At 40.4% G+C, this 27996-nt stretch overlaps 1 protein-coding gene across 4 annotated transcripts in view; it reads right to left on the bottom strand.

The window, feature by feature from the left end:
* MYO1B (myosin IB) overlaps nt 1-27996 on the bottom strand; it is a gene marked incomplete at both ends in the record, with an annotated part of 79361 nt that overhangs the window by 18513 nt on the left and 32852 nt on the right. For all 4 annotated transcript variants that reach the window (XM_079539156.1, XM_079539155.1, XM_079539154.1 and 1 more), the window contains 15 exons: nt 478-627; nt 1076-1169; nt 1729-1929; nt 2086-2312; nt 4019-4219; nt 5031-5093; nt 6029-6133; nt 17052-17117; nt 17441-17527; nt 18180-18298; nt 19244-19391; nt 19872-19975; nt 20364-20462; nt 25855-25918; nt 27802-27848. In XM_079539156.1, coding sequence (XP_079395282.1) covers nt 478-627; nt 1076-1169; nt 1729-1929; nt 2086-2312; nt 4019-4219; nt 5031-5093; nt 6029-6133; nt 17052-17117; nt 17441-17527; nt 18180-18298; nt 19244-19391; nt 19872-19975; nt 20364-20462; nt 25855-25918; nt 27802-27848 — 1775 coding nt within the window. The remainder of the gene's footprint in view (nt 1-477; nt 628-1075; nt 1170-1728; nt 1930-2085; nt 2313-4018; nt 4220-5030; nt 5094-6028; nt 6134-17051; nt 17118-17440; nt 17528-18179; nt 18299-19243; nt 19392-19871; nt 19976-20363; nt 20463-25854; nt 25919-27801; nt 27849-27996) is intronic.

Below are 27996 nucleotides of genomic sequence, written 5' to 3' on the forward strand. Positions count from 1 at the left end.
TACCGGTGTGAACTACTGAGCTATGATATTTATGGGCTACAATTAAAATAAATCCCTGAGATTCTTCCAGGCAGTATTCCTGAGCCTCAAATGCAAAGGTCCCAAATAAGGGGAAATACAAAAACACTTAGGAATTACTGAATTCTACAGAATCACACATGCATATTACCAAACTTATAAGCCATATGCTTTGAGAGTGGCACAGCATTTGGTTCAGCTGAATAAAAAAGGCTAGGCCACAAAATCCTGCTCTCAGAGCTAATGGACTTGAAGGAGCTTTTAATTATTTAAGCGAAAGCAAAAAGAAAACACTTAAAAATTTCTTTAATGTATATTTTTAGTATTTAAATACTAGTATAAAATTGAATTCTTTCTACAGTCCTCCATACATAGGAAAGGAGGTTATGAAAACTCATTAAACAATAATAAGATTTGCTTCCCTTACCCCTGCCACTAATTTAGTCAGGATTGTCTTACCGCGTATCTCCTGAACCATGCAGCAATCACAATCTGGCTTGTTTTCATCAACAAGAAGCGTGTGCGGCACTTCCAACCTCTGTAAATCTTCTCAATGAGAGTAGCCAAGTCCTCCAACCGCTGCTTTCTGAGATCTTCTAGTTTGAAGAGCTGGGTGTATTTTTTAGGGTTTTGTTTGACATTGGAAGAAAAACAGAAGGCAAAGAAAGACCAAACAGCCTGTTAATTACAGTTATTCTAAGCAAAATCTCTCCTTTATTCAAGTTCCCCCTTTACACACCTTTTCCTGCGACACCAGCAGACACATCAACAGGTTTGTGAAAGATATGCTGCTTTAAGTCAGCACATGAAAGTTAGATTAAACTCAGGCTGACAGCTATGGTAGAGAATTGACTCTCTTTCAGTCTTCATCAACGTTCATTTATCTCAATTTACCGTGTCTAACATTGAACCTTTAGCCTTTTTCTAGGCTATATTCTCCACCAACCAATGTATCTAAAAAAATCAATAGGAACAAGCTGGCAAATTATGCAGTCCATAGCAGGCTATCCTCATAAAAGATGTCTTGATTTTGTGTAGGAAGACATTTTTCACTTACCGTTCGTGGGTTGCGGATGAATATCTTTGATCTACCAAATGAAAATTCTTCTTCAGGGATTTCCAATTCATTAAACAGTACCTCTACGCCAGTCCTAGTAAGAAGTAAATGAGCTTAACAAACACAACCCCCAGCTCTAAAACTTCTTAGTTTACATATTCACAGATTAATTTCTGGAAAATAGATGAAAGCTTATTTTAAATTCTTAAATACTGCTTGACATAAGCAGCTTGGAAACCTAGCTCACTTACTTGCTGTTTATTTAGCTAAAGGCAAGAATAATCATGGTAAAGATTCAAAATCATTTGATGAAAAAGAGGCAATTTTCATTCAGCAGCATCAGCAATGGCCTATTCTTTTCCCCGCTTACTTCTGTAATGATTTTGAACAACAGTAATTTTTACATCCCTGAAAAGGGTAGGTTTTCCAATGAAGGAACTCACGCAAAGTCCAAAACGATTCTAAGGGAATTAAACAAGTAAAACACTTGAGCTGCACCAGCTTACTTGTCAATTTACTATTCAAATACTTGATTTTTCGTTAAAAAAGAACAAATTATATTTGTTTTTAAAAAAGACAAAAATCCCAACGTATGGAAGATAATCACTGTATTCACTGAAATGGGAGAGTTGAGAAAACTGCAGTTCTCCTACCTGGCTGGCCCTCTCCAGTGGGGCCAGGTCTGCTTGCACAGCATTTTGTATCTTTCCAGGCATGGCTCATATGCCTGCCTGAATGCATACCCTGCCCTTCTAACCCGGACATTTTCCAGAAGACCGAGGTAGCGGATCTGGTGGCACACCAGGGCATCGTTGAAAATGTGCGCAGCCTTTTTGTCATTGGGCTTGATGCATCTGGAAAAGAAATGAACAGTGACACTGGACTGCAGCCCTGCAAGTCAACAGCTACCGTTGTGAATCATAGGTTTCAACAGACTTATCCTTGACTGCCAAAACATCATTTAACTCAGCCAAATACAAATTCACCGACTTCATCACAGGGTCATTTACCTAATGTAGTTTGGATTTTTTGTCTGGAGATTTTTCATCAAGGTAGCAACTGAAGCCTTGAACTGTGATCCTGCTGTTGGTGGTCTTTTGAGATTGATCTTGGCAGGGTTACCTTCAGGGAACAGTGCTTTGATAAGAGAGTGACTGGCCTTCCACATAGCCTGGGAGAGGTCCCGGTACAGAAGATCATTATTTTTGTCAACAAATCCTTCCACCTGGTACATAACCTGAACAACAGAGACAAGTCTAATCAGACCATGGTTTGGACTGTCGGATGTAGGCCGTTTCCAAACTGCATCACAACACTGATTTTTCTTCTTTCTCACTATTCAAAACAACTTAAAGATCCCAGCAGCAACTAGCTATCCATGCAGTCCTCAGGGGACTTTTATTTACAAGAACTCTCACCAGGAAAACAGTCCAATGACAACAATCATACATGCAAATCCTTGACCAGCAGCTGAGGATGCTGGAAGCACCCTGATGAACTTCATGTAGATCTGAGAGTTTGACTGGCTTCTTAAATTTAATTTGATTAGTCATGACAAGTCATCAGGCTGATAATACAGATTTATCAGCTTTCTGATTTCACAGTTAGTTCTTTGCAAATACGTACTACGAATGCTGACCATCAATCTTCTGCTGCCATAGTCATATTTTACACAACAGCAAAGGACTATGAACTTGGATGACTTCTTGTTTAGAGAACACATTTCATGTTTCTGACAGGTGTGGTAAATGCCACTAGTGACAAAGCTCTTTGCCTGATCTTGCTTAGATTTCACAACAGAAGGGTCAAATTTTTGCTGTCTAGTGACCAGATCAAAATGTTCTCAGCTGAGAATGGAAAAACAATCCTGAAACAGTTGGAATTTACTGACTGCTCTGTTGTGTAAATGAATATCAGTAATGACTGAAGACCCTCCCTGGCCACTAAGACACAATCTGCTTACAATCTTTCCCAAAGCACTGTGATATTTCAAATTCACCTGGAATTTTGACAACCAAAGAAATATCAAAGTATTAATCCCTGACAGATGATAGAAAGTCAGAAAATGAACGACTGCCTTGAAGGCTGAAAGCGTGGCATTTCTAGTGCTACTTTGAAATGACAAATCAAGCTAATCCAAATTTTATAATTGAAAAAATACTGAAAACTGGAGGGAGAATTAAAGAGAATCAGGAAAATGGAACAGTTTCCAAAAATTCATTAGTCTGTGAAATTAACAGTTCAGTAGTGTTTTCAAACCTATTTTTGCTTAAAAAAAAAAAAAAAAACAAGTTTGTCTCCTTTCTACAAAGAATAGTTTTGAAATTCATTAACAAAGTCATTTGAAGTTGGCATTAAAACATCTATCAGAATTGTATTTTTTCATATAGCTTATGTTGTAAGAAGCAAAAAGCATTCACAAGCCTTCAGTATTGTTTTCTCTTCCGTTTCAATATACAGACTTTCAAAACAAACTCAGTTCCTTCACATGTACAAAAACTCAACCTTCTCATCACCCTAGCTATAGATTGTCACCCTAGCTAACAACTCCAGCTAGCTCAATGACAAAGAACACGCTTTCCAAAATATCTTGCCTTCAGATATGCGTGACTTTTTGCTGATTCTAAACAACGCTGTTGTTTTCATAGACCCAGCAGCACAATTGTTCTATCACCAAAGCCCATGGGACATCCAACCAAAGAAGCTCTGCCTTTGGTTTTGGCTAGAGCAGCGTGATCTCTGAAAACCTCCAGCCAAAACCAGTATCTTAGGTTCAAGACTGAAAAGATTAAAAGAGGTTTGGATTTTCTGATCCACTATTGACTCAGGAAAACCTCCTCCATGACCATAACACAATTTAATAATTTCAAGAGCTTTACCACTATACCAAAGTTTCACACAGGACCAACGTTCTCCAAACACCAGAGTCCAGGTCACAGGTACCTTGCCAGCATAATGCTGAATCCTGAAGCAGCTGTGAGGCAGGGTGGTGTCATTAAGGAACCGGGAGCACTTGCTCATCCTGCTCTCAAAATGCTGGTGGGTGGCACAGACTTGGTTGAGCTTTTCTAAAAAGGTGTCATCGGTGACAGTTCCTGGTCTCAGGCACTCCTCATCAAGCATGGCCAGGATTCCAGTTTGGTTCTGAAGTTTCAAGACAAGAGTATGAGTGTCTGTTTTCATCATATTTACATCAACACACAAAAATGAGATTGCTCTTTCCTGTTACACCAGAAGTACGTCCCTCCAAACCATCTCCACTGACCAGTTCTCTTTTCCTCACCCTTACTCCCAACAGACCTTTAGCAGCTCAGTTTTTGAAAGGCTGCTTTATAGATTGGAATCCTCCAAGTTCATCTTAGTTGGCAATTCTGTGTCTTTTACTCAGACCACAGAAACTCCAACTTAAATGAAAGTAGCTAGTTTATGGGTAAAAACAGCACGCATTTTAAATGGATAGCTAAAAACTGTCCTGAATGTTAAGGAATTTGCTGTGCTAAGTCCACAGGAACTCCTCCTATTAGAGACAAGGATTTGCTGTATCTAAAGTGATCAGTAACAAATCATGGAGATCTCTGGTTTCCACAGGAAAAAAAAAAAAAGCTATTATTTACAATACAGCATGTGATATCTTTCAATGAAAACACTGCTGCTAAGTGTAAACATTTAAGTTTTGCTTTTTATTTCTCTCACGTAGGTTCTGCTGACCATTTGTGACACAGAAAAACATCTAAACTTTGGAAAAAAAAAATAATAAAACGAATGTTTACCATTCAAAATAAGATTATTAATACAAACAAGGGCTTGTTTTATCAAAGTAGAGCGAGGATGCATACAGATGCTATGGTTAAATTTTATTTATCAAAGCAAAGTACAGTGAGGATGCATACAGATGTTATGGTTAAATTCATACATGCATAAAAATCATTCAAAAAGATTATTGTAAATAACTTACATTTTCTATTAGGTCACAAATTATAGCATTGTTGAAATACTCAATATGTGTCCACTCAATTCCCTATAGGGGAAAAAAAAAAAGTCTGAACAAGAAAACAACGGATGGAGCATTTCCCCTAGGCAACTTAAATTATTTTCCAGCTAACTATTTTTGAATTCAGTTCCATATGCTTACCAACATCTTATTTATTAAGAAAGAAACGCGGTCGTCTCCCGCTAACATTATCTGCGCAAAACGGCTGCCCTTGAGCAGCAGCCAAAGCCATTCTCCATTCCTTTCCCCCATCGGTGTCAACTTCCCATGCACTCCCCTGGAGCAGGGCCAGCTCTCTCCTGCCCAGCCCCGGCTCAGCACTGCTCTCTGCTCACTCTCACTGCTTAGAAGGGAAGAAGCCCATCTCAGGGCAAGCATCTGAGATCAACATTCTAAGCTCTGAGGGGTTTTGTTGTTGTTGTTTGTTTTTTTTAATGGGAGAAGGAAAAAAGGCTAAATTTAGATGAGACCATCTGGAAAAAATCCAGATTCTGGGAGTTGTTCAGATATTCCTAATATCCAAATTTTTTTTTAAAATTTTACAAATTATTTTACAAACATCAGCAACAACATTTCCAGGATGAGATGTTAACACACGTGGAGATAACACAGGTAAAGGACTGGGAAAAAAAAATTTCTTAACTTGCATCCTGCAGTGACATCTTACAATTTAAATTTTTCAGAGTGCTCAAAATATCACTGAAAAAGCAAATTGCAGTGAGTATGCTTCACAAGTTTTCACACTGAATGCAAAAAAAACAAAAAAAAAAGGCATGTCAAAGCTTCGTGTTATCCTCAAGAGCACGAAGAAGGAACTTTATTCCATTTTCAGAAACGTCACTACAGCAAAATAGTATCATATAAAAAGCCACTCCCCTGAAAAGAGGTTCAAGCATGCATCAGTGTGGCTGAATGGAGATGATGGGAGAGGAGAGGATAATGAGAGATGGTTTAAATGTTACCTCTCGAATGTATTCCTCCTGCTCTTCTTTGAGGGTGAGTTCAATGAAGATCTGCTGCAGCTTCTCATTACAGTAGTTGATAATGAATTGCTCAAAGCTGTTGTCCTGTCAGATGACACAGGTGCAGAGTGAACACACTGGTGTTGAATTGTAGTAAGTTCCTGCGGCAGCTGCACGTCAGCAAGCTGCTCTATTCACTCCTAGTTTTGCAGTATTCTACTGAGAATGAAATTAGTTTGGAAAACTTAGACCAAATCCTTCCCTCAGTCTTTCTTCCTCCACTAGAAGAAATCACTGGCTTTGTAGGTCTCTATTGGTGATGCCTCTGTACTACTTCCTTGGGACGAGTCATAAGGACAACTACAGTGCCAGGGAACAAGCAGCTCTGCTGTGTTAATCTGTCCCCATACATTACACACGGTCTCCTGCAGGCCCGGTAAGTAAAATGGCATTGGCTCTTTTCCAACCAGGATCAGCCAGCATCAAACAAAGTATCCTACTTCACTGCAGACTGAGGAGCACGCTGCTAAGATCTGATAGCCTTCAGAGGTCAACTTCACCTCTTCCCTGTCAACCAATCTCTTGACAAACCGCCCCCTAAAACGATGGGAATTTGGGCTTTATCAAACAAAAAAAACCTTCAAAAGGCTGACTCCTACAAAACCGGCTTGGGGAAAAGCACGTATGTAACCCTTTGCAGAAGGAAATGGGGAACAAGAGCCCCAGGAAAAGGTGGTGGCAAAGGCGAGACACCGCTGCAAAACACTTCCAGGAGAACAGATGGCAGGACTGGAAACAGTGACTCTCAAGTACCCTAGGTAGGGCCCTCAGGTTCAACCAAACATTCCCAGGGCCTGCAGGATAAAGCTGGGGTTCGCCACATCTCCATGATGTTAAATGAGCACAGCTGGGAGGCCAGGTGCCCATTTTGAGGATCATTTCCAAAGGAAAAGGGAGCATCAGCCTCCTTGGTTGTTTTTTTGGTGGTTTTTTTTTTTTCTTTTTTCCTCCAGTGCTTACAGGAGTCATTAATATTGTAAGAATTCCCTACATGTGTCTGCAGAAATAATTGCAATCAGCAGCTATTTTGGGTATCTATTCCTGGTCCCTTCTGGGCTTTGTGGTTGGGTTACCCCTCCTTTCTTTATTTGAATTGCTATTCATCAAGAGCCCTCTGGTTATTTAGGAAGCTTGAAATTTTGCATAATAAACCACTATGCGTTTTTAGAATATGAAAGAAGTCTGCTGTACATTATCTGTAAAGCTCAAGTTACAATACTTTTTTTTTTATGACTACAGGCAACTGCAATCATTTAAAACCTTTAATTAAGGATCTGGTCACTAAAACAAGATTAAAAACACACAAGCAGATTAGAAAATATTTAGGTAGCACAGATTACTTCTATCATTTTAGTTTTAGGTAAAGCAAAATCACAGCTGATCACCCCAAATTCTCAGCCACATTAAATTCTGCCCCCCCCCCCCCCCCCCCCCCATCAATTGCAATTATCAGTCAGAGATTGCAAATTTGCACAGCTCTAGATGATAAAGTCAAAATTTGGCATGCATCAAAACCAGCACTGCAAACAAGTTGTACTTACTGCATTCTGTTGAAAAAAGAAATTACATAAACTGCAGTCAATACTTAAATCACTTCCAAAGAAACACAGAGCAAAAAATATCTATTAGCATTTATTTGCTGTACAAGTAAAATAGCAAAACAGCCTGGTTTTTCTTAATCATATTTCCATGTAACTGAAAACATGAAGTGCTACATAGGTGGTATATATGATGTTTGTGTAGATGCATATGTTTATATTCAGTCCAAAGACTCCAAAGTAAATCAAGGGATCAAGGCGCATCAGCACGTAACACAGAGCAGCACTTCTGCACTGTCACATCTCTAAATAAGAGCAGACCTTTTGACTCACAAAGCCACAAATACAGCCTCTGATAAATAAACCTCGGTAAAAGGAAGGGGGAATGGGGGAGGTGGGAGAGAACACTTGAAGAATGAGCCAAAACTTACGTGACACATGCAGATAAGGCCTTTGCTTTAGATATACTTAGTCTGACATGAAAAGACCCCCAACTGACAGATCACCTTGGCAAGAGGAAGGGTTGAGCACCCCCCTCTTCCTGCCAGGTACACACCACTGATTCAGAAGAACTGTTACCCCAAAAGCACACATTATTCTGATTTCAAGGACAGCAGGGCTTATATTTCACATGTTACACGTAGTCCTCAGAAGAGGATAGAAAGCAGACTGCAAATCCAGCTAAAGCACCTCACTGCAAGGTCATTAACAATATATTAAAGTAATTGCTAGGTGCTTTCCTGATTTGCTGTGTATCTGTGATATTTATGGCCTGTCACAGAAAGGCAAACCAAAATCCACAGAGCTCTTCGGAAATCACTTACTATAAGCTAGGAAATTCTATCTGACATTGCCAAGCCACCGAGAATTGCTATTCCAGGAAAACAGGCACTGAAGATCAGTCGTGATTTTGGCTTTTGTGTGCGACACAAAACTAGCAGTTATTTAAGCACAAAATGAGGGAAAATGTTTGGAATTACTGAAGTTCTGAAAACACTTAACTGAATAAACCGAGAGACGTTTTGTAAGCTAACTGCTGTTCAGAAAGAGGCATTTCCTTCCACGGATTTTAAGAAGCATTGTGAAGAACTGCTTTTAGTGTTTGCTTCTGGGCAAATGTGAATAAAAAGATGGAGATTCTGTGAATGTATTCCCTCTTATTGTAGAGCTATAGATTTTGATTGCATAAGGGCTTCACAAACCATATGCTGGTGCATGCAAATGGTAAAGAACTGTCCATCACTATTCTAATGATGGCTTCTTGATTAATGTGGTAAAGATAGGAAGAGGTCTAAAGAACTTCCTTTATTTTTAGAAGATGAGAAGGCATTATTGGCACCAGGGACAGCACACCAAAAATCCAGCCAGGAGAAACAGACTGGGAGGGCTCTGTGACCTAAGACTCTATTCACTCCTTGTGCTGAACATCCTCCTCAAGTGATAGAAAGAGCCTTCACAAACAGTAAATTTCAATACCCTAAAAAAATTTCAGGAAAAAAATAATTAGGCTAGCACTTCCCAAATACTGAAGAGTTTCTTTTCCAGGCTGTAATTTCACTGCTTTAATGCTGCAAGCATCACTTCAATCGCTGCTTTTTTATAGCAGCATTTCATAGCATCCCTCTGAAGCCACTGTAAAATACAAAACATAACCTTTCAGGAAGAAAAAAACACTCAATCTCTCAACTAAAATTAAAGGTGCTGGGTAACAAAATGTCACCTGAAGAAGATAAAGATCAAGCAACCACCCACAGTTCACTCCATCAACCTTTTAATGGGTGCAACAATAAATTCAGACAACTAAAAAATGCACCGACAAATCAAACCTGCTTCAGCATGCTTTTCACCTCACCAATAATGGCACCTTGCTCCCCATTTTATTCTTTATTCATTAGTAAGTAGGAATAGGTTCCCTACCTAATGAAGTCTGACTGTGAGCATCCTATTTTCTTGGATCCTCTCCACTGTTTTCCATAAATCAAGATTACGTTCATCACAGTGCACAGACTCAGCTACATCACCAATATCACCAGTATCATCCATCTGCAGGATGTTTCTCAACTTTTCCTCTTCCTTCTTAATCTTTCACCCCACCAGTTCTCACTGAGAGCCAATCCCAAAAGATGTGTACTGGCAGCCTACATCCATGCTGACCAGAAGGTGTTCAGTAGCAGCTCTTCAGATGCCTTACACAAACAACACATAAAATGGAAAAAAAAACCCCACAAAAACAATACATGGTATTTAAAGGAAAAGCACTGTTTGCACCAAAACCCAAACATTTGAATTTTTGAGACTGTCTGCTGAAATCAGCAGGAACGATGACATTAAGTAAAACTTTAGATCAATACTGGGGGGAAAGAAAGAAAAAGATGCTTCTGGTATAACACACACAGCCACAGAAAGTAGCTTTCAACCAATGCACCCCTTGGGCATCAGAAGCTCCTGAGCTCCCTCTGCCACAGGTGGGTGAGCCTAGGTAGTTCAGACCATGTGCTACCACTGGGGCTCCTTATACAACAGCCACATGGCAAATGCAATGAAAAAACATCTGTGTGCTTGCTTCAGTGATATGAGTGGTGAAATGAACGGTGAAACCAGCCAGCAAATTTCATTTACATCCTCCTGTGGTATCTGGGGATAGAAATTTCTATGTATGACCACAGAGGCATGTAAATGACATGAAACTAAGAAATATAAATGTTGGGAAATGAAAACTAGCAAAATGGGTACCGTGCACAGAAAGAAAATGAGAACAGAGACACTTTATCTTATAAAACAATGTGCTATGTGTGACCCAGTTAAAAGTTGTTTGAAAAAAAATTAAGGTTAATGAGAACATGCCATCAATCCCCTACTGAAGAAGTGCTGTGACAGTCTGGGGACAAGTGCTTATGAACAACTCAAACTCCTCTGCTAGGCTACCATAGTGCTAATGGCGCGCGCACACACACACACACACACAAAAGTCATGTAAGAAAAAGTGTTTGCATTTGTCACACAAAGAGGACATAAAGATGTGACCTATTAGGTCAGTCTGTGGTCCACCTGCCTCAGCCTTCTGCCTCCAGCAACAGCAAGATGAGGTCACATTAGGGGACCATGTAAGTCTGACCACTCTGTAGTCCAGAACATTCACACAAAGCTGCAAAAGCATGTTTCTGAGTCTTAATATTGCCGTTCTCTTTGCAGCCAACATACAAGGGAATGACAAGTCATCAAAACCACAGACTTTTCCCTTGCAGAGCAGAAGACTGCAAGTGCTAGAGACGTGGCAGAACACTGCGCTACCCATCAAACCAGCAAGCACTAGGGCCACAGCATTTCATCCTGGTCGTGTTTTGTCATTTCCATAGCCTCAAGCAGAGCGCTTGTGTATGTTTGCATCAGCATTTCAAATATTTCCTCTGTTGAAAGCAAACAGCCAATGGGATTTGCTTTATAAATCTGCATTTCACAAAATAAGCCTCTCTAAATACTTAAGGTAGAAAGTGACTAACTAAATGGCGACTAACTTCAGTTTCAGAACACGATAGTATGCAAGGAAATGATTGCTGTAACTGTATTTTAAGGTCCCCACAGCACCCAGGAATTCACCCAAGGGTCACTCTGCAAAGCTCCCTATTCCACATTTGCCAGCAGACGCAGTTGATCAATTCTAGATTAAAAAGTCCATTTTTTTCTTTCAGTGCAAGGTATAGTGCCTGGAAGAAATTATGTTGTGGAGATTATTAAAGCAGCAGGACAACAGATATCTGCAGCTGAGATAGAGTTGAGTAAGATGTGGATAAAGGGTCCCCAGAGCCTAGAAAACTGAAGATAACATAAGACCCCAATAAGCCCGTTTTGTCCATGTGCTTTTCTCTCTACTAAGTCTTCTTTCTAGTTATTTGGTGCTTCTCCAGTAAAATCCTCCTTAGGGAAAAACAGCAGGCCAGCAGCAATGTCCCCAAGCTCAGCAACTGCCCTTTCATTTAATAAGCAGGACACCAGCAGGCAAAGGAACTGAGCCAAGCTGTTGTGCGGCCTTATGGTAGAAGCGGAAATACCTTCCCACTTTTTTCACGCCTCAAAAATCTCAGAAATATCTTTGCAATGTTTACTCTTTTCCTTTATTGGTTGCCTCCCTCTAAAGAAGATAATTATCACAACTGCAAATATGCTAATATAATGAAATGGTATTCGTGTTTCTAAAGACATTTCCTCTATAAAGACATCAGTACACATGCAGCTGTCCAAGCAAGGTGACCAGGCTTCTTTACATCACCATGTGGGACTTTTACAGACAAAAAACAAGCTAACTGTGCACAAGGGATCATCCCTCGGTACTCAGCACTGGTGAGGCTGCACCTCCAGTACTGTGTTCAGTGTTGGGATCCTCAATACAAGAAAGACAAGGAGGCCCTGGAAAGCATCCAGAGACGGACAACAAAGCTGTGAAAGGTCTGGAGCACCAGTCTGATGGGGAGCAGCTGAGGGAACGGAGACAGTTGAGTCTGGTGAAAGGGAAGCTCAGGGGAAGACCTCATCGCTCTCTGCTATGTGCTGAAGGGAGGCTGCGGTGAGGTGGGGGTCGGCCCCTTCTCCCAGGTAACAGCACTAAGATGAGAGAATGGCCTTAAGCTGCACCAGGGGAGGTTCAAGTTGGGTATTAGGAAAATCTTCTCATAAAGCATGGTAAGGTTTGGAACAGACTGCCCAAGGAGACGGTGGAGTCATCATCCCTGGAGGTGTTCAAGAAAAGGGTAGATGTGGCACTAAGGGACAAGGTGTAGAGCAGTCACAGGCATGGGAAGACTAGTTGATCTTAGTGGTCTTTTGAACATTAATATCCTATTAAATAAATAGAAGCACAATCATAGTGTGCCACAGACTAAGAAATGGACCTGCTTTTGCTGCTGGGAGGCTTGTTTGATTTTTTTTTTATTGGAGATAATTCTACTTACCATTGATTTTTATGCAGAATTTGGTGTATGCTATGTCTTCACACGTTCTCTGTGACATGGATCAAAACAAGTTGGACCTGCTCCACCCCTCAACCCGGCTTTGTTGTGCCAACAACACTTACCCAGCAGTCAGATGAGGCACTTTGCACTGCCCCAGACCAATGCTCAGAGGATCCCTGAGGGCCACATGAAGCCCTCCCTTACACTTCTCAGCATGTACTCCTGCCCCCCTTCTCACCCAGCTGGAAGCAGGGCTAAGCACAGCACTTTCTGGCACATCTCAAGAATAAGCCTCGTTTGGCACCTTCATAAAGCTGCGCTCCAAATCATTAGCTTCAGCTGGAGGACCAGCTACATAGCAGTGCCTGAAAGTTTGGAGTAAAGCCTTTAAGCCAACTAGCACAGACATCTTTATCTCCAAAAGCCAGGCAGGATGACATATTCTCACTTGCTCCACAACATTCAGTTTTACATACTCTAGCCTTCATCTACTGAACAAGTGTACAGGATATCACCTCAATTTCAAATTAAGTATTCAATCCATGCAGGAGGAGTCGCGACCGACCCTGTAGGAGGCTGTAATCCCCACCCCAACCAAACCCCAGCCCAGGCTGCAGGCTTGGGACATGTGTGGTTGCTACAAAATGTGGACTGACAGTTCGACAGCCCTTATGGCCAAGCTCTGACACAACGCCCAAGCTCCTGCAGCATCACACAACCACCCCCAGCCCTGCAGCCTGCCTTTTCACACTGACTCTACTCCCTAAAAACCTGCCCACAGACCCTTTGCACAGAGATGCCAACATTCCAGCATTCAGCTCTCCAAACACTCAACCCAGCAAATGGCTTACCACAAAGGGCATGGCAAAAATGAAGAATAAACACAGCTTTGCAGCACCTATTTTGCAATCATTTAGCTAAGCTTGCTGCTCAAATCTGCCAGACCCACAGAGGCTGAGGATTATCAATAGATTTAAATTGCCTAATCTGAATTTTTGGACAGCTGAGTTCTTAAATCTGTGCTCTTGGATAGCTTTCAGGTTTGTCTGAAAAAAGTTTCTTGTGATTGACAAAAATACCAACCGTGTCCAAAGCCCACAGAGTAGAAGCCAGCACTATCGTCACAGCATTCATTATCTTGCCTTTGCTTGGCTTCAAGAGCCTTCCAGTTACTCTGTAGGTAAACCTCAGCTTAAGTTAAATGCAGAAAAAACAGCGGACAGCAAGTACGGTCAGCTTTCAAAAGCAGCTGAAAGAAATGCCATTTTTATATCATTTAAATTAGACAATCATAAAATCATAAAGGTTGGAAAAGACCATTAAGATCATCTAGTCCAACCATCACCCATCCCCACTGTGCCTATTGAGCCACGTCCCTCAGAGCCACAGTTGCTTATAACAAACAAGACTGCAGTCATTATCACTAGGTGAAGTGTAGGATGCTTGGTTTTGGTGTTGGTTGGTTTTTTTTTTTTTTTCACTCATCTTATTGCAGGAATTATTAGATGATCTAAGGAATCGTCCTGATCAGAAATAAGGATGGTTTAGGCCTTACTGAAAAAGACTGTAACAAATTCATGTTTCTGCAGCAAAAGCAGATCACTCTATAAGGCATTCCAGTAACTTAAGCAAGAGCTTCATGGCAAAACAGCAAACTAGAATATCATTAGTTTAGTCTCTAGTGATCCTAATGGGTAACTATAATAAGGGCAAAATGTAAAATAAAGAAAAAGTCAGTAAGCAGGCATCTTGCTACTTACTGCAGTGGCATTAATCTTCATCTGAAAACATTTAGCATATGAAAAACTCTTCTTAACCCTGCTATGATTTTTGTCCTCACTCCAATTCTGTTTCTTCCTAGTTGTGATCGTGAATTAGGACAGAGAGGGAGAAAATATGTCTCAGACTGTGAGTCTCTTAGGTGCCTTTATGCTCCTTTATGGAGTTACAGGTCAAAAAACAGACAATAATGATAAGCCTAGCTGCTTGCTGAATAAAATCATATCTAAAGCAAGCCTTTTTATCTTCAGCATATCAAACAACTTACAAGTTTAAAACCCACAGACTTTTTTCAGTTTGTGGTTATGAGCCATTTATAAGCAGACATATAAAGTCACCGCCACCAGCTACACTTCAGCTAGCCATCTGAACACTCAGCAGTCATGTTTACAAATGCACCACACAGCAAAAAAACTTGAAATTCCTCTACACTTCTTACGAAATAGATCTCAAGCTATTATTGATTTTCCCTCAAGGTGCTGGTTTGTTTGTCCAGCATTTAAATCTCATGCATTTAATGGTGGGTTCAATATAGTTAATTTTAACGCTATATTTCTTCTGTGAAGTGGTTACTTGAATCCTCAACAATCACTGTTTGTTTCCATATGTTTTCTGAAAATGTTTAATAATTTTTGTGAGACTTGAGCATTTGTTATAAGGCTCAGTGTAGAAGTATTTGCCTGACATTTTCTTTCTACAATGACATTAATACACGTGCAGTCATTCAAGTGACCGCAAGAGCAACTACACTTTGTTTATGCAGTGCTCATTACTGACTTATTTTGCTCAATGTAAGGATTATGACATTGCATCATCTTAGCTGCAACAACAGCTGCATAGAAAATGACTTTTCTTTTACTTTGAAAGAGTATCTTTGCTTTTGATTCAGTTGAGAATAAGTCAGCAGTTTCTGATTATAAAATTAACCTGTTTGGAAACACAGGAATGTCCAAACTGGTAGTACTAGAAATACAGCTGATGCAAGATTTTCTGATGGTTTGTTTTCCCATCACTTATCCTTTGAATTACAGCACTGCCACACAGTCCCGATACTGATAGTTGTACTCTGTGACTGTAATAACTCCAGAAACCTAAAATAATGAGTTTCTCCTTCAGGCATCTCAACGATAAAACATGGCATAATGTTTCTGACATACTGTCTGAATCCCATTTTCAATGTGCAGAAAGAATTCCATTTATTTATGTGATGCCGGACCAAACTGCTTGAGTAGCACTCCCACCAGTCCTTAGTTCATGAGCAGAACGTTCCCATCTTGTATATTTCAGAATTGCCTTTCCCATCTCCTCCAGTAGAACCCATTCTCATCATTTAAAGTATGAACAAAAACTTTCCTATGTTATTGCGACACTTTTTGTCTGAATTGCCAAGGCTAACTTTTAAGGTAAAAGAGAAAAGCCTTGTTTTCCTCTTTTTTCTCCTGGAAAATGACTTACTTATGACCTCCTGAGAAGCTGAACTACAAAAAAGAAAGTGGCATAGGAGCAACAAGATTAATTTAGCCTGTTTCTGCAGTGCTGTCCCTCAAACACCATTATTTAGTTGGCTTGTGCAATAGTGCAAGCTTCTAGCATCTACCTCCCCTACATGCCTATCCTCAAACCAAACAGAACAAAAACAGATGCAAGCAGGGGTCCTGCCCCAAGCTACCAGCACTACCACTGCACTCTCCAGCTTGCTAAGAGTACACCAAGGACCAGCACCAGAGATCTTGCAGCAAGGCCTGCATTCAGCCACATGACTGCTGGCAGTGTGTTTTCAAAATATTCTCTCATGTTTAACACAAACAGTACAAACCTCGCTGACTAAACCCTTGAATCAAGTATCACCTTTGTTTTTCCTCCCCATAGAGGCATTTTGATTTGCACACACTTTGATGTTAGGCTTCTGAAATTAAGCTTACACCACCCACCCGTATTTAATTACTCTTCTCTAAATTGTTCCCATCTTCTACACTGTTTAAAGGAGCTTGCTGGATTTTCAAGAGAGATGTAGAGAAGCGGGCAAGGGCTGAAAGTTTTCTGCTGATCTTTCTCCTCAACAGTTCCCAGTTTCAATAGTTCTTTCCAACCAAGGCTTAAATCTCTCAAAATAAACGGGCAGAGTAAGATTTATGAAGACTCCTTAACCCAATTAATAATTCCTCGTTGATTGTTTTTGTTTCAGAATATCAGCAGGCCAAAAATACTATCATAAACAAACAGCAGAGAGCCACAGGTCATGAGCTAAAAATCAGTACAGAATATTTATGTAGGAGAAGCAAGATGAAATGGAATATTACTCTTCATTCAATTTTGACAGAGAAAAAAAAAAGTGCAGGTTTTGGTTTGTTGTTTTTTTTTTTTAAAGGAGCAAAATTTGTTCAAAGGCATCCACAAAACACCTCAGGGCAGAACTGCCAGGCTTCTCTCATGCTCAGAATGTATGTCACAACAAACAAAATGCTTTTATTTTGTTACTATAAATATTTATTTACCTATTGTGTGAAAACACAAGTTTGGCTTTCATGAGTTTCTGGTCTGGTTGCCAGACATGCAAAGACATCTCTCTATTTTAAAGCGTTTTTTTGGCTAAATATGACACACTTGATTCAAATTACGTGTATTCCCATTACACATTCAAAAACTATTTGGTTTAATAACAGCTCTCATGTTAAACATTTATTATTATAAAGGTCTTACCTCAAAAATTTCAAAGCCATAGATGTCCAGCACTCCCATCACCTTCTTTCTCACTTTTGTTTGTGCCTTTAAAAAATACAAAGCAATCAATATGTTACTCTTCTGTACATTTCATATGGTGGACTCAGGAAAACTAGTGTATCTCGTAAGCAGGCCGTCAGGTTGTGTAAACAAAAAATGCTATATGTTGCTTCTCAAAATACACTTCAGGTGAGTTTTTTCATGAGCTTACAACAGAGCAGACAGCAATGTCTGGAGCTGTGACACAAACATTCCCCTGTACCTTAAGACCATACAACCAGGTAAAATGAAATTGGCAAACAGTTTTCACATCCGCTTTAATTCGATTCCGTTCTACTGATTTTCTTACGGGCATAAAACAGCAATACCTTAATGCTCTCGTTGATCCTGGTAACAAGCCAAGAAAAGAGGCGGCTGTATAAATTCTTAGCCAGAGCATCGCGAGCATAATATGCCTAAAGAAAAAAAAAACAACAACATTTTAAATGCAGGGCTTGACACAAGTTTTGAACAGAGTGCGTGTGACTCGGGCAGTGGTGCCTCTGCCAGAGCAGGCTCCTGAGCCAGAGTGGGCTGCCAGGAGTTTTCAGCAGCATCCTTCCACCCTACTGGCACAGGCAAAAGTTGCATTCCCCATTCTGATCCTAAGCAAAGGACTCAAGCAACTGCAGTCTGTGAAATTGCATTCCTGCTGGCCTGGGCTGATGAGACACAGGTGGCAATCAGACTGGCTTTGCAGTATTGCAGAAAGATAAATTCACACTGGCAGCAAAAGTTTTTCGGCTGCCTGGGGTACACGATCCCTTAGATTACTCCAGATGCTCTAAATAAAAACAGAGTGCTTCACCACAATACTTTCAACATGTGCTCTGTGCAGAACTGCTTCAGTTTTTCATCCTCCACAACATTTTCCATCTTTCTGAAGTAATTAACACACAGAAACAACACATCCAGCCCATCTGAACTGCTGAATCAGAACACGTTTATGCTAGTGATTATACAATACAGCCTATTAGTTGGGGCTCTTACTTGGGCAGTCATGGATTCAGGTAACATAAATGGCCATTTAAAACAATTATTTCTGTTAAAATCAGGACCTCTTTGTACCTGGGCCACATTCAGCGTTGTTGAAACTTTTTCTTGCTTGGCTTCAACTGTCCGGAAGCTGAAAGCTCTCTCCAACACTGACTGGTCTATACCTGTAAGCTCGCAGATTTCCTTCAGCTCTAAGGTGAAAAAGCAGGGTGTAAGTATAATGAATCCTTTCATAGCGCTGTTTTTATTCCCCCAAATGATTAGCTTTAAAATAGCTCAGTGTTTTCCCAAAACAGGTTTTCCTCAACTGCAATGTTTCCCATCCACACTCCCTCCTCCTCCTCCCCCAAGCACAGTTTTTAAAAAATGCACAGCACGAGGAAGCGGGATCCAGTGAGTTATGAGCTTTGAAAGCACTTTCTGTTTGGATATTTCTGCAAAGAAACTTTTCTGCCATTTGTCACAGGCTACTCTTCTTGATGAAAAGCTTTGAAATGAAAATCGCTCAACCTCCAAAATGTATCAACTGCACAAACATGACATCGGATCACCAAAGGAAGCTATAGAAGAAACACCCTACTGCAAAAACAAAACAGAACAAAACAAAAAGCCTTTGCTGCAGAATAACCAAGCACTCACAGAAATGCAAAGTGCCACTCCACATTTCAGAAGAAATCATTAATGAAGGGGAAAAAAAAGTCATTTTTAGAATTTCAAACACGGAGCGATTGAAATTGCACAAAATTCGAGTCATGTTTGCCTGCAGGTGAGTTTTGGAAGCAATCAGTGATAGGACGAGAGGTAACAGCCTTAAGCCGGGCCGTGGGAGGTTCAGTTTGGATATTAGGAAGAAGTTCTTCTCAGAAGGAATGGTGAGGCACTGGCACGGGCTGCCCAGGGAAGTGGTAGTGTCACTGACCCTGGAGGCGTACAAGAAACATGGAGATGCAGCACTGAGGGACATGGTTAGTGCACACAGTGGTGATGAGCTGATGGTTGCACTAAATATCTTAGTGGTCTTTTCCAACCTTAACAATTCGATGATTCTACAATACTGTACACCTACAGAAATTACAAAATCCACAATGAACTTCAGACAATCAGTGCTTTTCTTCCCATCGCTAATTTCATCTTACCATTTTTATCTTTGATTTTACTTTCATCTAAGCCGTTGACACGAGATTCGGGCTTAAACTCAATGTTTCCCAATTTCAGAACTGCTGCCACCACTTCAAAAACAGACTGTGTTTCATGATCCATGAAACCAACAATCTGCATGGCGTTCTGAAAAGGAAGCAGATAACATTACAAGAGAAAGGAAACTACATTCAAAAGGATCATACTTGCAGAAGCATTAGCAGAAATTAGAAACGTTTTATAGATAAGTACATTCGTAGCATAAAGGGTTACAGAGGATTTGGTAATTGAGCTGACATATTAGTCTAGCCCACTTCTAGGATCCATATCAGACTGCTGAGAACAGTTCATGGATTTTTAAAAGCAGTATTTTTTTAGCCACTTAAGTTTATAATCCAACCAAACTATAGATAATCAAATAAAGAGATAATTGCTGTCTTCTCAAGAGCATACCGTTGCTCAAAAGGACAGTACCTTTTAGAAACCACGTTTCTACGACAACCCTCAAACGACTCAAAGATGACCCTGCCAGCACTGCCCAGAGCAAACGGTCAAACTGCAGGCGTAACAACTCTGCACTTCTGTTGAGTACTTTGGGGTTTACACCCAGCCCCTGTTATTCCTTACCCGAACTGTTCTGAAGTTTGCAGCATCATCCACTCCATTCACTCTGGCAGAGTCCAGGCCCAGGTAGTTGTATCTGCTGAAGTCTCGCTCCAGCTTGAGTTTGCCTAATAAATCAAGCAATAACACCATTGTAACAGCATGCTTGTTAGCAGCTCTTTTGTCCCCCGGAGTCAGTATTGTCAAGAATGATTTTTATTTAAAACATTGTTTTCTTTAGGGATCTTTCAATTACAAGAGGTTTGGTTAAGAACAGGCTGCTTTCTTTGTCTAGAATGCAAATTGTCTAGAATTGCAAATGTCTTCCATTCTGACTGAGGTGTCTGGAAAACATCAAACTATACATTTACTGCAGGTATTGCTACTGCTACTGCTAATAACATGACAACAATAATTTGACAAATGAAAGCATGCTGCATTTCCCAGAAAACAAGACACGCGGGGAATGGTCCATTAAGGAACTGTTTCTGGAACAGGCACAAGTGTCACACTTACAGAGGAAGTCTTCCGATGCACCAGACAGGATCTGATAGAAAATATGGAAGTTTCTTTCACCTCTTGGCTGCTTAACAACACGAGATTTCTCCAACAGATCTAGGCAAACAAACAAAACCTCACAGGTCAGGGAAAGGTTTAGCAAAACATTTTCATATGAATATATTGGCTCACTTTACTTCTTTCTGTGATCACCAGCGAATAAGAAAAAATATGTAAGGCGCACTGCACTTGTAAATGCAGAACATTGTAAAATGCAAACAAAGGCTGCAGACTGCGAACTACTGACAAAACTCAGGTGATGTGCACAACAGCCAGCAGCCAGCGAAACACCACTGCCTGAGAGCAGCATTTTGGGCACCAAAGGAGCTTTGGAGCTGCACCCAAGGAGCTGCACATCTGAGCGAAGGTTAATCTGCAGGATTGTTGCATGCACTGCGTGTCCATAAACTCTGGACCTTGTTGAACAAACGTTTGTGTTTCTATAACTCAATAATCCTAGTTTCTTTCTACACCCAATGACAAAGTACAGGTACACCCAAGCAAGAAGCTGTCCCACACCACCAGCAGTTCCACCTTGACATTACGATGGGGTGGGGTACAGATTTCCCCTTGTGCTTTTCCAGGTTAAGGACTTTTTTTTAAATTTTAACTCACAGACAACCAACACTTGGCAGGATGCTCCATTGGAAAGGCAAAGATCAGACATAGAAGTCTCATCAGCAGCTGGAGTACCACCTTTCCACCCCTGAAGTTGGAGCTCTCCTCACTGAGCCATGGCTGGAACTCAGAGCCATCCCGCGCCTAACCCAACTCCCTCACTTTTAATTCACAGCCCAAAGGAGAAGCACGTTCCCCTTCAAGTGGTAATGCTGGGAACTAGGAAGGAATGGTGAAGGTAAGGCAGCACTGAGTCACGTTGGCTGCACAACTTCTCGAGTTAAGTGTTGGAACAGATGGCAGCCAACTTTAATCTCAAAGAAATAAACAACTTCAGCTCCCGCAGTGGCTGCACACACTTGAGGAAACGGCTGTGTTTTCAAAGGATATTGAAGTGATGCAGTTTGTGAAGCGGTTTGGCTTAGCTGTGTTGAAAAACATTCTATATATAAATTGACTCAAACGCTGTCATAAAAGCTTAGCTACACATCCTGGCAAAATATTAAATGTAAGCCTCCTTCTAGTTTACATGCATGCCTTCCACAGATACAAAAAAGTTTCCTTAAGCAGATGTCGAATTTAACATGTTATGCTATACGGATAGCTGTCTTGAATTTTCCCCTGTGGTTTACTTTATTTATATGATATATTTTTAGAAGCAAGGAGGTTACTAATTAACAGCCAGCTTTCCAAAGTCCCAAAACTCCACATCGCCTGCCTGCCTTCATAATTGAGGAAAAAAGCTCCAGAAACAGTTGCTGACAAAGCTGGGTATTTACCTTAACAAAGCAGCGGCTATCAGTTCTTTTTTAAAGATGCATTCATTGTCTGTGCTGGTTAAAAACGGCTTTTCAAAAGCAGGCATTACATATACTGCATTTCACATACACCGCTGTTATTTGCTTGTTAATCATTAAATCACTGGAGGGCTTACGTGGATTAGGGAAGATCACATCATGCTAAAAAGCTAGATATGTTTCAGCAGGGAATCCCAGGTGAAATATGAAAATGCAAAGCTTACAGACACTCTGGGTAAGATAGTTTAAGATCCCCGCTTTAGAAAGGGTCCAAACAAGTGCCCACGTGAAACATGTTGGACTGTAGCACAACAAGCTATTTCAGATGAAACAATTAGTGCACACATCAAGAGGCACAAGAGAAACTGAGCACACCCTATCTGCAGTGTGCATTACACACTGCTGGAAGGTGGCACTAAGGGACATGGATGGTGGTTGGTAGGTTGGGCTGATGGTTGCCTTCCATGAACTTCACAGTCTTTGCCAGCCTAGACGATTCTGGGAATGTACACACACAAATATCATCTTAGGAACAAGGCAGACACATGTGGATGAAGCTGTGTGTTACAGCTGGATAAGCTACTGCTTATCTTCTACAACAAGGAGTGTGGGGAGGAAGGGGGGAAGAGCTATTACTCTCTTTGTTATGCTCCCATACCTATTAACATGGCAGTTTTAATAAAAGCAAAACTAAGTCAAGTATTTTATTTCCACAATATTACTCCCAGGTGAAAGCAAGAAAGCAATTACACAGTCCTACAAACTGCTTTTTCCCACAAGCACTGGGGGAAAAGTCTGTGAGCACACAAGCATTCAGAAGAGCACTGTCTGCAGCAGTGGTACCCATACACACCATGCAGCATGGGAAGGCACACATACCATCTACTTCACTGAGACAACGCAGATGCCATTTACCTTGCTGGAAATGCTGGGGCCTTCACAGAAAACTGGCAGAAAAGGAAGACTCAAGAGGATTCAGACCTGCTAGATACTGCAGCTTACTTCATCCTCATGACTCAATTATTATGTTTTTGTAGTGTCAAACAAGCACAATTCCACTGAACTCTTACCTACACTCCTATCTACTTTACAGGGGAAAAAAAAAAATTCCCAGCTGAAGTCATATACTTAACGACTACATAAATCACATTCATCTCAAATTTTCCACTCCTGATTTCTTTTCTTTTATAACTGTACATCACATGAATGCCTTACAAATCAGGGCAGGCAGAAGCTGTGAGCAACTACGTAACGTACTTTTAATGAGTCCATATGTATTTTACAGTGTCCAAACATAAAATTATCTTCAGTTTGGGAACACGCTGGGCCTATCTTAATAGATCCTGGAAAACTATTCCATTACAGTCTCTTCCACTTTACTATCCACATTCTGACTTTACTGAAAAGATTTACTCCTCCATCTACAGCACATAAACATTTCAGATCTACCAGCTGCCACCAAAGCTAGGGGATGTTTCTGTTCACTGCAAACTGGACACGATACACAGGCAGCAAGCACTGTCATGGTAATTTTGCCCTCTAGCTCCTCTAGCTCATGAAAGGTTCACTTGTAGGTGAATCCTTGTCATTACACAGCAAGAGTTCACTGAGGGCACAGGAATCGCTCAAAGGAAGGTCAAGATAGCATCTGTCACAACATGAAGGGTGACTGGCAGACTGACTGGTCTCTGTTAATCTTTAGCAGCCTGATAAAATTAATGGTGTGTTTTCATTAGCCTTCTTGCCATCAAAATAATCCAGATATTCAACACGTCTGCTTTACAGCATGAAATGCAGCTCAGTGACATACACCGTGACCCAAAAAGCCCGACTTCAACTTCATAGGTGTTTGGGAATCAACTTCATCAGATTCAACTAATAAAGTTTAATCAAAATATTATGATATTGTCTTCACATGATGTTAACACTGAACCAACAAATGGTCAGAAAGTGAAGAATATTTATTAACAAACTAATCACCCTTTCCCTTTTAAGGATAGGAAACTTCAGCATGGCTTTACGAATTAAGATGGCGAATCCTAAATTTGACTACAACCAGAGTAAATTGTAAGTGGTGTAGAAGAATTTAAGCCCCCAATAAATCATGAATAACAATATCTCACAACAGAAACATTTCTTGTCCAAATCAGTACAACGCTGCAGGCATTGGAAGTGTGGAAAAATACAAGGTAGGGCAACACATTTGTGTTAACACTGTACATAACTGAAACCAAGTTTTAAATGAGCTGGCTGGATGATGAAACTGTGAACTTCAAGGTAGTATACATTAACGCCCAGACACAGAACACAGTATTTAACTGAGACATCCAGTGTTAGTATAGGGTATTTTGTGGTCCAGTCAGTAGCATCTTTTTCACAGTAGGGTCTATATGTAAAGGCTTTATTTTTTAAATTCAGTATTCCACTTCTCACTATCAGATACTTCCTAAACTTGAGAAAGAGAATACCTAAAATAGGTATCTTATAGGAAGATCAAAAAATAGGTCAGCCCTTGATTACATATGTCATCACATCAGATAATTAGATGCAATGCCATAATTACAATCTGCTATGATTTAGAAGGAAGATAAACAGCACAGTAACTATTTGCATCACCTTTTAATATGACACAGTATTTTAATTAGATGACTCAGCAGGGTATTTTCAAAGACACATCGCTGAATGTCCAGTGTGCAAAGCAGAGTTCATTTTTATTTATCTTTATTTATCTACCTTGAATGTGAAGTTAAAAAACAAACACAAAACCACAGCTAGACTGCTGATTTTTTTTTTGTACAGATTAAATTACTGATGACTACACTTTGTCCACATTTAATTACTGAAGAATGCACTGAGTACATTTGGCATCTAATTTCATTGATTGTCAAATGTCAATGTTAACAGATAGCCACAAATGCTCAGAGAGTGACGGCCCTGAGCTTCAAGTTTATTGCATTACAAAATTTGTGTGTGTAATTCTTCACAATGCTTTTAAAAGTTTATGATGTATCTGAGACTTATGTTGTACCTGAGTTATGTTATATCTGAGCAAACTAATTGCTTCACAACCAGGAAAATGGCACTGGGGTCAGAAGGCTTTAGAAAGAGAGATGAATTTGGCTGAGCAGGGAGAGAGGCAGAGGCCAGGTCACTAACACCTAGTACAGTCACTCACTGCCCTTTGTGAAAAATAAGGAAAACAAACAAGCATAGCCTTTTGTAGCACAAAAGAACAACTTCTTAAAAAAAATACCAACCAACAAAACTGCACTTAAGTTCTAGAAAGAAAAGCAAGTCAAGGCATCTTGAATTGGCACTCAGTTAATGGTTTCTTTCTTCCCAGCAGAGAGATGGCTAAAGGGTCTGTCAGAGCAGCAGCCTTACTTCCAGTAATAAAACTTTGGTTTAGTGTGGAAATAGTAGTAGTTGAATGATTGGACTAGATGATCTTGGAAGTCTTTTCCAACCTTGTGTTTCTGTGATTCTGAAACCCAGGGCTACCTTTTCCTTCATAAACTCAACAGGTTTTTATGCTCTCTCACACTGAGCATTTATCTATACGGTGAGGTATGCTAAAACTAGCATTAGAAGCATCAGAATGCTTTGATTTCAAGAAAGCACTATCATTCCATTGTGATCTTCAGCATTCTTTGTGTTACTTCTAGATTACAAAACAGAGTATCTCCAACATCACCTACCATCAACATGTAACTTATCAAATCAAGTCATGCAGCCAAGCCCAAGGATCCAAGTATGAAATATGCCTCAGAGACACTAAATCCATTCAGAGGCAATATACGGACCCATGCACACTGCTTACTACCCTCTAAAATTTATTATTCTCATCTTTCAAGTCTCTCTTCACTTACTCTCATATACTCATCACCAAAACAACAAAATTAAAAAGCTTAATTTATCACATAATGAGATTCAGTCAGACAAATGCTGCTATTTATTTCAATAATTTAACTGTCTTCCTTTTTGAACAAAACATTTTTAGCTGTTAATATGCTGAAATCAAGAGCAATACTCACAGTTGCTTATAACTCCCCCGAGTGGATCACCCTTGAAATCAAACTCAATATCCATGTATTTTCCCTGCAAAAGCAACGTAGTTCAAGACTATAAGTTCTGTTAAAGAAAAATTGATATTTTGGAGACATTTTTAAAAGCTCCTTGGTCATTCTTACAGGCTAAAAGAGCAAAATGCAACCTCCCGTGCACAACACCAAATTGTAGAAGCCCGAAAGTGATTCAAAGCTTCTAATTTTGCTATTTGCATAGAGATTCTCAAGCCAACTGCTTTAATACGGCTTGCGCAACCCAGTCATTTTTTTGTTTCCTCAACAAAAAGTAAGCTGCACAAACATTCAGCAGAACACTACCCCCACCCAACAGTGCTTGTGGTTGTGTAGGCGTTACCACACTTATTAAAGGAAGAATGGATGTCCAAGCAGACGTATTTGCTCAGCGCCAAACCTCCTGAGCACTCAGAATAGCGCTCAGAAGCAGCAGCAGCGATTACCACTGTTACTGTGGGTGCCTGTCCAGCTCTGAGTGCCGGCCCTGTTCAAGTGATGGGTTTTTCCCATTCAACTCTTTGCTTTGTAACTCAGGAGGGCAGAGGCAACAATTAGCAGGCTGTCACCACAAAAGCCACTTCATTTGCAGCCATACTGATGCAGTGCGTTGCCTTGACTTCTGCATGACTTTTTCCGCTTTGCGCTGCTCTTTGCATCGTTTTAATTTGTACAAGGAGCACCCATCACAGTAACAGCTACGTTTAGCAGCGACAGAATGGGCTGAGCCATGCTATAAGCACAGCTCACCCCAGCAAGGAAGTGTAGAAAGATAAAGAGTGCTGGTAGGAATTCAATCCAGCTCCCCAAGCCACGCACAGAAATGATCTCACTGGTGAGATCAGAGGATAAAAACAATCTTGAAAGGAGAAGCCTTGTGTTTATCCTGCCTTACTGTGTTTGAGATATCTTGTTTTAATTACAGAACATGAAAATCAAGCACATCACATTGACTGCCTCTAAGATATTTTTAAATTTGCTGTCTATTTTGTCAAGTTTGGCTAATTACGTTCCTACTGAAACTCCATTCTTCTCCTGCTGGCAGCTGAAATAGACAAGACAGGACAATACTTGTACTTTCTTGTTTGAAGTTAATTCTGAGCTGATTCAAATTTTCGAGATAAAGAATTAAATCAGATAATTACATCTTAATTTCCCAAGGACTGGGCCAGCTGGCTGTTTCTGGAAGTATTTTTAGCTTTGTGTTTATAAGCAAGGACTTGAAAGGCGAAATCCTTCTCGGTTGCACTTTGTCCTGGAAAGACTCCTGCTTGCAAACGCCGCCTCTTCTCTCTGACGGCTCTCCTCCTCCAGCCTGCAGGACCTCATCTCTGACAGCTGCACGTTTTCCACCCTTTTTATCCAAAAAATTGTCCTGCAGTGCCTCAGATTTCAGCCCTGACCTTGCCTCAGCGGCCATGTGCAGGGCCCACAGTGTGCACCCCTTGCTCCGTTCACAAGCAGGGCAGTGATGGCAATTATGTTTTCATTCACCGACACGCTGTCAGATCCTAAATTCAGATCCTAAATTTCAATTATTTTTTTTTGCTCATTTCCCTTTGATTCTCAATAGATGTCTCCGCCCACATCAGAAACCGACGAGATTTCCAACAAATAGGTGATACATCTTTCAAAAATGTGTCTGAATGTGGTAGTAATACTAGGAAGACATTTGGGCAGGACGTGCTACAACGTACAGAATGGCATACTGATTGCTCCTGATCACTAGCACTCTCCAGGCACCAGGTCCTTGGACAACTACAGTAATGTTCTCTCTCCAAATGATTCATTCACTCCTTACAGATGACTTGATGGCTGATACAAGGTAAAATAAAAACTGCTGACAACACAGCATGCTCTCCCCTATAAGGAATTCAAATTAGCCTTGCAGAAAATACTTACAAATCTAGAGGAGTTGTCATTCCTCACAGTTTTGGCATTTCCAAAAGCTGGCAAAAGAGAAGAACAAATAAGACCACATCTATCAATTAAAAATATATATATACATATATCTTTAAAATGCTATAACATCTACGACTTTTTATACATTTAAAAGAATCCTAGACTTCTGAGAAACAATACACCACTCACTGCATT

The sequence above is a fragment of the Tetrao urogallus genome (genome assembly GCF_951394365.1).
Source record: "Tetrao urogallus genome assembly, chromosome: 8".
Taxonomy (NCBI): domain Eukaryota; kingdom Metazoa; phylum Chordata; class Aves; order Galliformes; family Phasianidae; genus Tetrao; species Tetrao urogallus.